Genomic DNA, 14,629 nt, shown 5'->3' with positions numbered 1-14,629 from the left:
GTGTGTGTGTGTGTGTGTGTGTGTGTATCACTTTCTTTATCCATTCATCTGTTGAAGCACACCTAGGTTGGTTCCACAATCTATTGTGAATTGAGCTGCTATAAACATTGATGTGGCTGCGTTACTGTAGTATGCTAATTTTAAGTCCTTTGGGTATAAACCAAAGGGCCAAATGTTTTCCCTTATAAGTGGATGATGATATATAATGGGGGTAGGGGGGAGGGGGTAAGAGAAGAATGGAGGAACTTTAGATTATGTAGAAGAAAATGAAGGGGAGGGGGGATATAAAAAATGGTGGACTGAGACAGACATCGTTAGCCTATGTACATGTATGATTACGTGAATGGTGTGAATCTACATCGTGCACAACCATAGAAATGAAATGATGTTCCCCATTTGTGTACAATGAATCAAAATGCAGTCTATAAAAATGAAAAAAAAAATTAAAAAAAAAGTAACAAGTTGCCTTCTCAGTTCTAGTAACGAGCTGACTTGTCTGAGCATGGTCTTAAGAATCACCGATGTGAAGAAAGAGGATTTGTCCTTGGAGTACGACTGTCTGGCCCTGAACCTGCATGGAGTGAGAAATCACACCATAAGACTGAGAAGCAAAAAGCCAAGTAAGGAGTGTCTCTGATGCTCTGGTCACCTGTGTCCGCTCTATCAACTGTAAGCTGAAACCGTTTTCTTAAAGGACAGCGTACTCCAGTTTGGTCCCAGGAGCTCCGTCACCACAATGGAAATGACCCGGGTCATAGAACACACTTCTCTGGTTCAGAGTGCCGGCTGTGCAGTCTGGTCTTTTCAGAACACTTCCGCTTGTTAGGAACCTTCTTTCCTGCGCCCCTCCTCTTCACCTCCTCCCCTTTCCCTCCTCCTGGCCTCTCCCCTTCATCCTCCTCCTCCTCTCCTGCTTCTCCTCCTGCTTCTTGGAGGGCTCCTCTGCTACCTGTGACTGCTGGCTTGGACACCCCACCTAGGTTTAGACCCCGGGGGGATGCTGCTATGAACAGAGGCGTCAGAACAATAATAAACCTGCCTACCAGTCGCTGTGCTTCTGACTGCCACCACACCTAGGTGGCATTAACCCTTCTCAGTGACAAAATGCTCTCAGCAGGTACAGATGACTCCGTACCCACTCCATCCATCGGTCTCTGACTGCAGAGTCATCAGGGCAAATATGCTCATGAGCATTCAGTTCCTGGGCACTTGTTCTTTGCGGTACCAGGGATGGTCATCTCGTTTATGAGATGAAGTATTTGACCCCATAGAAAAGAGAAAATACGATCTTTTGACATAACATCACTCTCTTAATAGCAGTATAACTATGTAGAAATTAAATATTATTTGTCAAAGATCCAGAAAGTTAAACTCTGAGTTCATACCATGTGCAGGGTATGGCCTGGATTCATTCGGATGAGCACAGACCCCCAGTATCATGGAAAAAGACTCAGGGTCAGGAGAAGCAGAAGACCAATTTGATATGGTCATGGTAGGTCTCTGCTTGGTAGGGTGCTTACAAGTTTTCTTGTTTTAGCTTTGTCATCTCTTGATTTGTTTTTATAAAACAGAGAGTCATAACTCACAAGCAGACTTTAAGTGCTGTCCTGCTTGGTAGGACATTAGGCTTATGCCAGTGATGACTGTGTCACCCCAGGATGGCTGTGGACCAGGTCAAGATGTCCGTGGGTGGTAGTGGGTTTGTGGATCCTACGGGAGAGGGGAAGCCACACACCGCTCCCCACCTCGCCTGACCTTTGTGTCTTCCCTGTGCTTTGCTTTTGTTACAACTCTTTAATATTCTCTGATTATTAATTATTAGAATTATGATCATGTTACCTTTTTTCTCTGTGTGTGTGTGTGTGATTTTGTAGTCTCTAGTTTATTTGTATTTTACCTGTTTTTGTTCAATTCAACAGAGTTACACTCTGCTTCAATGACTGTATAAATTAAACAAAAATTGTCTCTACTGCTATTGAATTGTCACAACAAATTCCTTCAGTTTTGAAACTACAGCATTTCTTGAGCTTAAATATCAAAAACTTAAAAAGCCTATGTCTCCATATTATTAAATGCTATGAAATAAACATTTGATGCTTATAATAATAATAGTACACACATGCATACATTGTTTTTTTGTCCCAGGTCCTGTCTGATTATCTAAAAATTAAATTTCTCATTTACTCTCTCAATACCCCACAAAGGAGAGAATGTTACTATCATCCAATTTTAAAGATGAAGAAACAAAAGCAAAAAGAGCTAAGTAAGTTCCCAAGTACTACAATTCACTATAGCTGTAGAGCCAAGATTCAAACACAGTGACATTTTCCTATTTATACATATTTGCAAAAAGTGTTTAGTATTTATCATCACTGGGAAGAATGCCCTGTACCTTTATGAAAACATTGCACTTGGGTAGATACTGACCCCAATTCCCTTATGTGTCATGAATCAGTTTCTTTCCTCCAGCTGAACGCATCCTGCACAGCACCTCACAACAATCCCCATGAGAAGTGTCCATGCTTTGCCTGCACCCAGTTAGGACTTCTAGAACCGCACCCCACCCCCAGTATTGGAGATGGAACTCAGGGGTGCTTTACCACTAAGCTACATCCCCAGCACTTTTTATTTTGAGACAGGATCCTGCTAAGTTCCCCAGGCCAGCCTTGAACTTGTGATCCTCCTCCCTCAACCTCCCAAGTAGCTGGAATTATAGGTGTACACCATTGTGTTCAGCTCAGACAATCTTTTTGAAACAGAGAGTGTGTATCATTCAAACTGAAGACAGTGCAGACAGTAAGCTCTCTGCCTAGTTTAGTTCTTTTCCTCAGCTTTGGATCATTTCACCCTGATTATTCTTGATGTCATAGTGCTGGGTACCCAGAGAGCGCATGAACATACAGAGGGGAGAAATTTGTGAACCAAGGTCACGTTCAGGGTCAAGTCTGAAAGCCCATCAACTCAGACTTAAACAAATCTCATTTGATCTCTCTTCCATTTTTAAGCAGGACTGTTTCTAAGACAAGAGAGCTAACAATTCTAAGGAAGTAAACATAAAACCACCAAGAATACTATGAAAGATCCCAGTTCTTACATTCAACTTGTCCATATCTGCCACAAGTTCTTGAAGATGGAAACTATGTTGCGGATGCATTTCAGAATCAAGAATTACTGGGATAAAGTTCAGTGATGGCTACATAAGATTTGCCATCAGGGGAGGGAGGGGGAGGTGAAGAACCTAGAAGCCAGCGATTCAACTTCATCAGATAGGCTTCAGAGACTTGCAGGGCTCTGCTTGCTGCTTTTCTTCCTACACCATCAACCTGTCAGAGCCCAGATGTCCTCCAGACCTAATGATTCAGTCTCCTTAGTGTGGCCAGCAAGCACCAGGCTTGTCCATTCTTCTCTTGCTATTATGTGAATTTGAATCCTCATTTTGTACCTCAAGTCCTGTACCCTATTGTACTCAAAGCACTGTGATCTCTTTCACAGAAACCAAACTTCTGATGTCAGATTAATCTTTGTGAAAAGTCCTTACATGGTTGATGTCTTCCATGACCTTCAGAACAGGACAAATGCGTTGGCTGGAGTCTCAAGTCTGGTCAAATCTAGCCCTTGCCAGTCTTTGTAATCATCTTTCACTAATCCCCCAAACTGGGTTATTCCAGTTCCTAAGAACACAGACCCCCATCTCTGCACTTTGTTTCACGCCATCCTCTCTGGCCAGGAGGGCATTTTCTTTTTGGCTTCTCTCTTAATCCTACAGTCCTTCAGGAACTCCTTCTGCAGAAAGACTTCTTACCCAGTCCAGCTTACAGAGCAAGCTCTTTTTCAAATGTCTCTGCCACTTACAGTCATGCTTTTAGCTCCCAGCTTAGTTAAGTTTACATGCATCTCTTTTGCCCTTGAGAATCCTGGGTGATGACTAGCCTGGTGCTTTGCACAGAGTAGGGGTTCAATTAACACTGATTTACTGAAGTTTAAAGCAGCCATGAAAATTCTAAGGAAGAATTTTGGTGTGAATCTCTTATACTTCCAATAGAGGCCAGCATGCATGTATTTATCTATTCATCTTGTTTTAAAAATACTAACAATTGTTTTTCTCCTCTCCCTATCTTTTGATAGTTGATCATCAAGGCATCTACTATGTAGTGGCAGGATGTAGTATCTTGTTAATGCTATTCAATGTCTTGGTGATAATCCTGAAAGTATTCTGGATTGAGGTCATTCTGCTCTGGAGAGACATAGCTAGACCTTATAAAACTAGGAATGGTAAGTGGCAAGTTTCAATTTTTTTTTCAAAAGAAAAGGGTTTCACAGATTGTCAGTGAATTTTGGAGGAATACTGGGGATTAAACCCCAAAGTGCTTTATCTCTGAGTCACATCCCCAGCCCTTTTTATTTCTAGTTTTGAGACGGGGTCTCATTAAGTTGCTTAGACAGATTTGAACTTGTGATCCACCTGCCTCAGCCTCTTGAGACACTGGGATAACAGTGTGTAGCACCACAGGGCTCAGTGAAATTTTCTTGAGTCTACTCAGACACCACTATCCATCCTGCTCTGTTGCTCCCTGTGGTACTGAGATTCATCTCAACAGCTCAAATATCCTCCTTGCTAGGTTTGCTGTTGCTACTAAATCCCCAATGGCAGAAAGTTTTGAATATTTTAGGAAATGTGTATTGGTAGAACTTTATGAAATAAAACAGTAAAAAAGTTGTTCCATGAGGACAGAGACATCTGTACAGGTAACAAATATGTAAATCAGACATTCTGCATCAAAAAAAGTTGTTCCTCTTTTGCAGATATACATAAGTTAGACAGGTGCAGCAGAATTCAAGATCTTTTTCCCTGGAAAGTTGTTCCATAAGTATACAGATGTACATGAGCACACATATGCACGTGAGCATACATGCATGCAGTATACACATAAATGAACACATATGTACATGAGTACACACATGCACGTAATGTATATATGAAACAAGATAGTTCTGCCTGGTAAATATGTACCTTATTCTTTCATTTGGAAACAAACATATGTTAGATTTTTCTATATACTTCACTCAACTATAACTAATTCTTTGATTTGTGGGAAATTTAGGACCTCTTAAGAAATTCTACTGTTGAGTCATTTATTGTTTAGCATTTTCACTTCTTCCAAGGAAGTATAGTATTTCCCCCTTATCCTTGTTTTTGCCTTCTGTTGTTTCAGTTACCCAAGGTCATCTGTGGTTAAATATATGTATATATATATTTTAAATATATATTTTTTAATATATATAAAATATTGTATATATATAATATTTCATGAAAAATCCCATAACTAAATAATACATTAGCTTTAAATTGTGCACCATTCTTAGCAATGTAATGAAATCTGATGTCATTCTGCCCAGGACTTGCATCATGAATCATCCCTTTGTCTAGCGTATCCACACTCTATATGCTACCTGCCTGTTAGACAGTGTCTTGATGATTGAATTGACTATTGTAGTTTAACAGTGCTTGTGGTTAAGTGACCTCTATTTTACTCCATAATTACTTCAAAATGTAAGAGCAGCTATGCTGGCAATTTTATTACAATATATTGCTGTAATTATTCTATTTTATTGCTAGTTATTATTATTCATCTCTTACTGTGCCTGATTTGTAAATTAATATCTTTCATAGGTATGTATGTGCAGGGAGAAACTAGAATATGTAGGGTTCAGTACTTTCTGGAGTTACAGGAATTCGCTGGAATTTTGGAACATATCTCCTGTGGATAAGCGGGGACCACTGTATGGAGGGGGGATAGATGAAACTGGGGTCTACCAGGCACAGGGAGAAGGCCTATCAATGACTATAAATACTTCAAAATAGGTTAGTGATCCGTCATGACTACACGGCTTGAAGTACACTGGTCAATAGTTCTTCTGTTCTCCGTCATTCAGTCTGAGACAGTGAACAGCAAGAGAAGGTTGAGACTGAGACTGTTATTTCCATACCACATTTTGTGGCAGTGGACTGTCATCGCCTCTTGGTTCCAGAATATTTTAGAGGAAGAGAAATCATTCACCGACAGCCATCGAACTTGAGGAAAAGTAGTATCAGGGAGGAAAGAAGTACTCAGAGCGGTAAAAATGAGAATTTTTAGAACCAAGTGATGGACTGGACTTCTCGTTTGCGTTTTCAGATGGAAAGCTCTATGATGCTTACGTTATCTATCCTCGGAACTACAGAAGCAGTCCAGAGAGGGCCGGTTCTGTGGAGTACTTTGTTCACCAGGTTCTGCCTGATGTTCTTGAAAATCAGTGTGGATACAACCTTTGCATTTATGGCAGAGATCTGCTACCTGGAGAAGGTAAGCGTGCTCTCTCTCTCTCTCTCTGTATCTCCTGATTCTTTTCAGGAAGCTCTCCCACTGGCCACCCACAGAGGTGGAAGGTAAGGGTCAATGGTCTCAAGTGCTATTTTCATTTCACAAATCAGCTCAAGGACCTGGGGGACGTCCCTTGTCCATGAGCTCACACCATGTGCCACATCCAGGTACGGGCTCTTCATCCCTTCTTTCTCAGGCCATCAAGCTCATTTCTAGGTCCCCCTCTCCCCAGCCACATTTAGCTACTCTCTGGTGCTGGTGCTGTTCGCCGTCACTGGGCAACACCACACTTATGGGAATAAATTTCTCCTTCCCCTCCATCAAGACATGTCCTGTGATCCTTCCTCCACCCAGCTAGAATAAGTCCACAGAATACCACTGAAGTCCCTTCCTCCCTTAGAAAAACATCACGACTGGCTTCGTGTTAATTCTCACGCTCGCTATCTTCCATTCACCCCCTCTGTGGCCCTTCTGCACCCCCTTCATCCAGGGTGGAGGATCTGAATTCACCATCTTCATTTGACAATATCTCACCTTTATTTTCTGACTTCAGACTGCATAAATTTGCAGCCTTTAGTCACTACTGTAAAAAAAAAATCTTGAGTTGCTTTGTTCATGGTGGTGTTTCCTTAGTGTACTTTCACCGACCGCAGTGAGAACTGGGTACTTTATATGTTATGTCTAAGTCTACTCCAAGCTAATTAAGTCACCGTGGTGTTGATGCTCCTTAGACACTGACTTGGAGGAAGTTCTAATTGTCCTTAAGATTTCTCTAGAAGTCTGGATCAAATCAGTTCCTAAAACAGAGATGACTGGGGTGTGAAGTGGAGCTAGGACTTCCCTAGAGACTTGGGTCAGTTCAGGGTGGGGACAGGGCTTCCTGAGAGTGTACTCTCCCCTATGTGAGTTAATATGTTAAGCCCCTTTAAAACACATGCACACATATTCTAAGATTCTACCAATCTAAGAAGAAAATTCTAATGGAACTGAATTCTACATCTCCCTTGAAGCAGAAGGGTGAGATATGTCCACAACCCCAATTCGCTGGAAGAACTGTTTCGGTTAGAATTGATTTACCTGGGTAAAAAAGAGGGCCTCGGTGGATATTTTTATGATGAAGGAAAAAAAGAAGAAAAAAATGGGGTTCTCTATCCAAGTTCATTTTCACTTTCTGAATAAGTTATTTGATCAGTGATCAGAATCTCACAGCAGATTACAACAATAAGAATATTTTTAATGTTCAGAACATCTGTGATCCGCCATTTATTAGACTATGGAAAAGACAATGACAGGAGAACCCAATATATTTCTTACCTGACCAGATGCAGCCACCGCTGTGGAAACCCACCTACGAAAGAGCAGGCGGCACATGTTTATCCTGACGCCTCACGTCACGCTCAGCAAGGAGTTTGCCTACGAGCAGGAGATTGCCCTGCACAGCGCCCTCATCCAGAACGACTCCAAGGTGATCCTTATAGAGATGGGGGCTCCGGGAGAGACAGGTGGACTGCAGGTTGAGGGCCTTCAAGATTCCCTCAAGCACCTTGTGAAAGTGCAGGGCACCATCAAGTGGAGGGAAGATCATGTGGCCAACAAGCGGTCTCTGAATTCCAGCTTCTGGAAGCATGTGAGGTACCAGATGCCTGTGCCAATCAGACTCCCCGGCAAGCCTTCCACAGTAGCTTCCTGAGCGCCTTGGGGTACGAGTGCTCACTCTGATGCACAAGCACATCTGAGATGGCAGCTCTTCTGGCTTCTGGGCTTCTCAAGTGTGAGGAGGAGGAATGTCCAGGGTAGTCATCCCTCAGGCTCCAGCTAGTAACTTTACTGCAATTTTCCTAATCCACTCCCCCCACTTGGTTTTATTCTATTATGGTCTAGGATTTTTCCCTGCCACAATGCTTTTGATTCTTTGTTTTCCAGTTCTTTATCTCATTCATCGTCAGTAATTTTGAACGTCAAACTGGAAGTTTTAGAGCTAATTTTGGTGTTATCTCAAGGAACACTCTTAAGAGCGGGTATAGTGGCACATACCTGTAATAACAGACTCAGGAGACTGAGATAGGAGGATAGCAAGTTTAAGGCCATCCTGGGCAACTTAGCAAGACTTCGTCTCAAAATTAGAAATAAAAAGGGCTGGGAATGTAGAATGGCAATAAAATGCCCCTGGTTTGATCCTCAGTTCTGGGGAAAAAAAAAAAGAATATTCTGATCCCCAGGCAAAACATCAGTAGTAAATCTTTGTTCCCATAGTGCCACAATTTATTCTATTTTATTTAATAAATGTTCAGCCCTACTATCTAATTCCCAATTTATATTGGAATACCTTATCCAAATTGACATTAAAATCAAATTTTTTCATTTCTGAAGTTTTTCACATTTTGATTCTCTTCAGTAATACTATTTTCTTTTTATCAAAGTAGACAGAAGCATATTATGGAAGAACAGCAAATATAAAACAGGAAATTAATAAAAATCATTCATGATCTTAAGATTATTTTTGGTAAGTGTTTTTCTAATTTAAAAAATTTTCATATTCAACTGGCAAAAGAAAGCTGAACTACAGACTCTTGTCAGGAAATGTCATCTTGAACTCACTGTGACACCTTTCAGTATCCTGGCTAGAAATAAGTCATATGCCCAGGTAGTTGTCTAAAGCATATAGAGTTACTCTTATTTCTCGGTACCCTATACTCTTCACCTGTACCTTGAGATTGGGTTGTCAGATAAAACAGAGAACACCAGTTAAAGTTAAATGCAAAGGATGAAATTTCATCTGAAGTTGATATGAAATTCAAACTTTGCTCCAAATGCAAAAAATCCTGCATTTTTATGTACTAAATATGACCACCCTACCCTGGTAGATTGTTCTGCTTTTATCTGGCAACATCTGATTTTATTGCATTACCAACAAATTGGCCAGTGCAAAGCATACTGCATATCTGATTCATTTACATCATAGAATTTGAAATGAACAAATCATCCTGTTTTAGATCCACCTGGAACATGACCACAAGGAAGTTCCTTACTTTTGTCAAATCTTACTTAGTTTCCTTAGGTAATATAAATGTTACAATACCAAACACTTTGGATTTCTGTGCTAAAAACAAAAAAGTATTTGCACTGCAGGAAGAATTCCATAAATGGTGACTGTTGTAATTATGAAGCCTCCCTGTGTTTCTCATAATGCTGATTATGTTCTGTGACACCTCTTGAACAAGACCTCCAAAAAATAAATTCTCCGCTGTGTCATTATTGGGAATAGATGTACCTTTATCCCTGCTTCCCCACCCATCTAAAATGATAGGCGTGTTGTTTGATGTATGGACATGGGCAATTTTGAAACCGATTTTATTTCCCTCTATACAACAGTTTTTTGAAAACCTGGTGATAAATTTGGGCTCTTTCTACCTTAAGTATATAGGACGTCTTAACATACAGTTGATGATCTCTTTCTTGGTTCTGCAATATATTTGTTTTTGACTCTTAATTTTGAATGTGTCTTACATCTCTATATGATGAGCTCCTTTGCAAACATTCGACAAATATTTACATTTTCTGAATGTGTGCAGAATATCTCCTTGGGAAGGGCAAGGGAGGAATGCTAAGGAGGGAGTTAAGCACACTCTGCGCATGCTCTTATAGTGCTGGGAGCCTGCTATGGAAACTTGTAGGGAAGAGGAAACACTTGGCACACCCCAGTTAGGGCTGGCCTCAGGGGAAATGCTGACACCGCTGAGTTCGTTTTCTCTCACACTCTTTCCTAAATTTAGGAAAGACACCTGAGCTCTATGGGGCTCAGTTTCTGCAGCTGAAAGAATGAAAAGATAGAGAAAATAACCCCCAGGGTTTTCTTAGTTCCAGGAGCTCCTAATTCCAAGTTGCAATGCTCACAATGAGATCAGAAAACTACCGGAGACCTGGATTCTCCTGCCACCACTACCTCTAATTTCACTCGGTTTCTAGCTCTATATGATAGAGGTAATAGAGTCACACAAAGTAGCATAAATAAAATGAATTCAGCCCAAGCTGGTTGGGTGTCAACCATCTGATTGTGGTGAAAATATCTGTGAATTACAAAAACACAAAGAATTTGTTTAATTGAGTCAAGTTTCTACTCATAAAACACATACCCTAAGTATTCAGGTCAGTGAGTTTTGACAGCTGAACACACTTATGTGGTTACCACCCAAAACAAAACGAATATTTGTCACCCCAGGAAGTTTCATTGTGCATTTCTGTCAATTCCTTTCCTTCCCCAGAGACAAATCATGTTCAGACTTGTCAGACCAACATATTGTATCGACACACTTACGTGATAGTGGATCTGGTTTCTTCTACAACATAACATTTTCAAGATTTATCCATGTTTTGCATTGGTTCATAGTTTGTTTCTTTATATTGCTGAGTCATATTCCACAGTATGGCTATACAGGAATTTGCTTAGTAATTTTCTTGTTGATGGACTTGTGGGGCTATTTCCCATTTATGGCTATTATAACATGGTTCTCCATGGATATTCTTGTGGGCATATTTTTTTACTTCTTTTTGTTTAGTACTTAGAAGCAAGGACTGGGTAATTCTATGTTTAACTTTTTAAGAAACTGACAAATTATTTTGCAAATGAATCATGCCATTATCTATTCCCACTAGTCAATGAGACCTCTGGTACTCTGCTGCCTCACCAACGATTGGTATTGTTTAATTTAGTGGTTAGTGAATCTCATTGTGGTCTTAATTTGCAGTTCTCCGACAATTAATGATGTTATATCTTTTTCACTTCTTATTCGGTGAGGGTAAAATCTTTTGCCCTATTTAAATTTAAATTTTGATGTTTCTTTTCACATTGATGAGATATAAAACTTATATATTGTGGATACAACCTCGTTGCTGGAGAGATGGAAGGTGAGAAATTTTTCTGTTTTTTTTTTTTTTTTTTTTTTTTTTATGGCATTGATGATTAGCAGACATTTTAAATTTTAATGACATTCCATAAATAAATTTGTCTTATATGGTGTTGTTTATATCCTAAGTTTTTTTAACCTTTCAAAAGGACATAGTCTCCTATGTGTTTTTATGAAATATTTATGATTCTAACTTTAATGTTTAGTGGCTTATCATGAATTAATATTATGTGTAGAATGATATAAGGGATGAATTCTTTTGTTTAACCCTACAAAGATACCCAGTCATTCCAGTAACATCTGAGAAAACAATTTTCTTCCCATTGAATTGACATGGTACATTGATCTATAATCAACTGCTTTTCATGTGTAGGTATATTATTCTACTTTCTATTTTGTACTTATGAGCTTCTGTAAATATCATACTATAATGGTTATTATTTCCTTGTTATAAACCAAGTGAGTGTAAAATACCTTAACTTTGTTCTTTTGCAAGATCGATCTAATAATTCGAGATCATTTGCAGGTTTCATATGTATTTAGAAGTAGCTTCTGAGTTTCCATGAAAATTCCTCCTGGGATTTATATATATAGACTCTATAACAGAAGGAGCCTAAAACATATTTTGTACCAACTGTATATATGTCTTAACAATAATGACAATTCAATCCATGAATATGGTATACCCTCTGTTTATATTATTCTTTCATTTCTTTCAGCAATATTTTACAATTTTCATAGTAAATAGCTTACATATCTTTGAAGAATGTATGTTTTGATTTTTAATATTCTTGTCACTGGTATTCTTAATACGTTTAGCTTTTCAGATTTCTATCAGGAGTATATATAATCACAAATGAGTTTTCTGTATTGACCTTGTATCTCATGATCTTGCTAAACTCACTGAATAGTTTACTTATTTATCTTGGTATATTTCAAAAGATGATCTACATACAAACACATCTTACATTAGCACCAGTACTTTTGCTTCTTCCTTTTCAATCTTTATGTCTTCTGTTTCCATTTCTTCCCCTATTCTAAAACATTAATCCTAGTTGAAAGCTGACATTCTTATCTTGTTCCCAATCTTAGGAAAAAGCAAAATTCTTCCCCAATAATTATGAAGTTATTGGTTTTTTGTAGATATTATCAGATTAAAAAGGAAACATTCCTTCCTATCCTTGGGTATTATTAACCCAAAACAGGGTGATGAATTTTGTTGGATGCTTATGTTTTATTCTTTTGCATTTATTGCAATATCTACATTTTTCTATTTTTATATGGTAATTTGGAAACAGAAAGAATGAAAGTTGCTGTTCCATTAAACCTCTTCCCTGCTAGCCATGGGTGGCCCTCTTCATTTTCGTTTGAAAACGGAGGTATCATAAGTATGTGGAAGCACTATTCTTCAGCCTCCTTTCTTCTGAACGACTTAAAGTCTCAAATCAGCAACTCTGCACCCCTCTATATTACTTCCCAGTAGGGCATCCCCATCCCTCACCCCAGGCAGAACGCTGGGGTTCGACCTGAGCTCCTGAGACAACAACCCCTCCACACTTTGGCTCAGGGAGCCTTCAGTGGCCTAGGGACTCTGCTCTCAGACATCCTTCTGAGCTCCTGGATTTCCTCATTCTGAGGATAAAAGTCAAGAAAATTGTGACAGATATGTTCTCTGGCTAAATCTACACGTGTGTATGGCCTGGATTTTGTTTCTTTAAATTGGAACAACTTCTGTGGGACCGGAGGAGAAGCAATCTGGCTGCTTCTTCCCAGTTTGATCAAACTACATGGAGTTCATTTTCCCATCACCCGCCTATTTCTCATGCGGGAGGACACTGGTCATGGGGGATCCAGGCAGGGTTCCTGGCGGGGCTGCGGGTAACGCTTCCTTTCCCAGGCCCTACCCCAGCCTCTTCCTCTGAAATGAGGACACAGCACAGGGGTACAGGTGCCCTTGCTCCTCCAAGTAAGCTGATTGCTGCGCCCTCCTGCCTGAAGGGTGCGCAAAAGCGGCCCGGGCGCGCCACCTCCAGGCTCTGCAGGTGGCACCACCGCCGCCCGGGGCCTCCGGAGTCGAAGGACGCCACCGCGTGGAGGCTGCGACTGTGCGCTGGATCATAGAGCGATCCGGGATTTTCCCGCTGCGCCCATCGCCGGGACGTCGCAAGCGGGCACCTGAGTAAAGGAACCGTTCCGGGTCTCGCTGCCAGGAGCGCGCGGCTCACCCTGATCCGACACCCCGCAAACCCGGTGGCTCCAGAGCGAGCGCCGCAGACCCGGAGCACCCCACCTCCGGGGGCATCCGGCGACCCACCGCGCCCTGCGCCTGGAGCACCCCCGCGACCTGGGGTCCTCCCGCGGCAGCGCGCACCGCGGCCTCCGCCGACCCGGTCTCACAGCCAGGGCCGCACGGCGCCTTTTCTTTTTCACTTTCGGTCGGTCCCCCGTTTCCACGCCCCGGTTGTGTGCTTGTAACTCTCTCGGGTTCCCTTATCTCGTCGATCACTCTCTGTCCCGCCCCGCAGCCGCGCCTCTTTCCAATTTCACAGCTGCCCGGGGCTCCAAGCAGGGGATCACCTTTTCTTACCTGCTGTGTGAATGCCGCCTCGCAGCGAGGATCGGTGCGAAAGAGGGACAAACGCCTGCGCCCCAGCCTCGGGGACACCCCCCTGAAGGTAATGCGCCCGCGCCAGGCATGCCGCGTCCTGGTTGTTCCCAGCCTCCTGGAGCAGAGTCCCTCAGACTCAGGGTCCGGGATCTGCAAACAAGATCCATTAAGTGTCTCTCTCTCTCTCTCTCTCTCTCTCTCTCTCTCTCTCTCTCTCTCTCTCTCTCTGTGTGTGTGTGTGTGTGTGTACCTGTGAATAATCGGCGAGACAGCATCAACTCTCACTGATAGTACGATTTTTAGAAATGAAGACATTGTGAATTCTTTTCTGTAGAGGTGAGAACAGAAGTAAGTGATCACAATTTATTAAGCGCTTACTGTATGCCTGACACAGTATAGAAAACTTTTCTTGTAGTCACTTAAGCCTTGCAGAGGCCAAACGAAGTAGGCGGTTTTCTCACATTTAATAAAAGGGAGGAGGATCAAAGTACAAAGAGATTTAGCAATTTATCCAGGGATAGCCAGCTTTTATTCAAGGGAATGGCTTTATAGTTTGTTGCTCCTCTGAAAAATCTGGAGGTAGATTGGCAAGGAAAGGAATGGTTTTTTCAAAGCCAGCTTTGAGGAAGATGGAGAAAAGCTTTCTGACTCAGCTCCATCTTCAGGGGAGTTAGGGGCATGGAAAGATTTTATAAGAGACAAGAAGGCAGAGTGGGACAAAAGGCAGGACGTGTATAGATACTATAACTATAACT

At 41.3% G+C, this 14,629-nt stretch overlaps 2 protein-coding genes across 9 annotated transcripts in view; both read left to right on the top strand.

Moving 5' to 3' along the window:
- Positions 1-8,199, top strand: part of IL1RL1 (interleukin 1 receptor like 1) — a 38,152-nt gene extending 29,953 nt beyond the window's left edge. For 4 of the 5 annotated variants that reach the window (XM_079110274.1, XM_079110271.1, XM_079110272.1 and 1 more), the window contains 4 exons: positions 475-620; positions 4,126-4,272; positions 6,177-6,344; positions 7,685-8,199. In XM_079110274.1, coding sequence (XP_078966400.1) covers positions 475-620; positions 4,126-4,272; positions 6,177-6,344; positions 7,685-8,052 — 829 coding nt within the window. In that variant the 3' untranslated portion in view covers positions 8,053-8,199. The remainder of the gene's footprint in view (positions 1-474; positions 621-4,125; positions 4,273-6,176; positions 6,345-7,684) is intronic. The other variant, XM_079110275.1, reaches the window with a different exon arrangement.
- A 3,120-nt stretch (positions 8,200-11,319) lies between these two features.
- The window catches only part of IL18R1 (interleukin 18 receptor 1), a 46,619-nt gene continuing 43,309 nt past the window's right edge, over positions 11,320-14,629 (top strand). Inside the window, exons 1-2 of one of the 4 annotated variants that reach the window (XM_079110268.1) lie at positions 11,329-13,701; positions 13,816-13,941. The gene's annotated coding sequence lies outside the window, so the exon portion shown is untranslated. Of the gene's footprint in view, positions 13,942-14,629 lie in introns of all 4 variants that reach the window. The other 3 variants (XM_079110267.1, XM_079110270.1, XM_079110269.1) reach the window with 3 other exon arrangements.

This window comes from Sciurus vulgaris (genome assembly GCF_902686455.1).
Source record: "Sciurus vulgaris genome assembly, chromosome: 14".
In the NCBI taxonomy this organism is placed as follows: Eukaryota; Metazoa; Chordata; class Mammalia; order Rodentia; family Sciuridae; genus Sciurus; species Sciurus vulgaris.
This window is presented reverse-complemented; position numbering and strand designations above follow the sequence as displayed.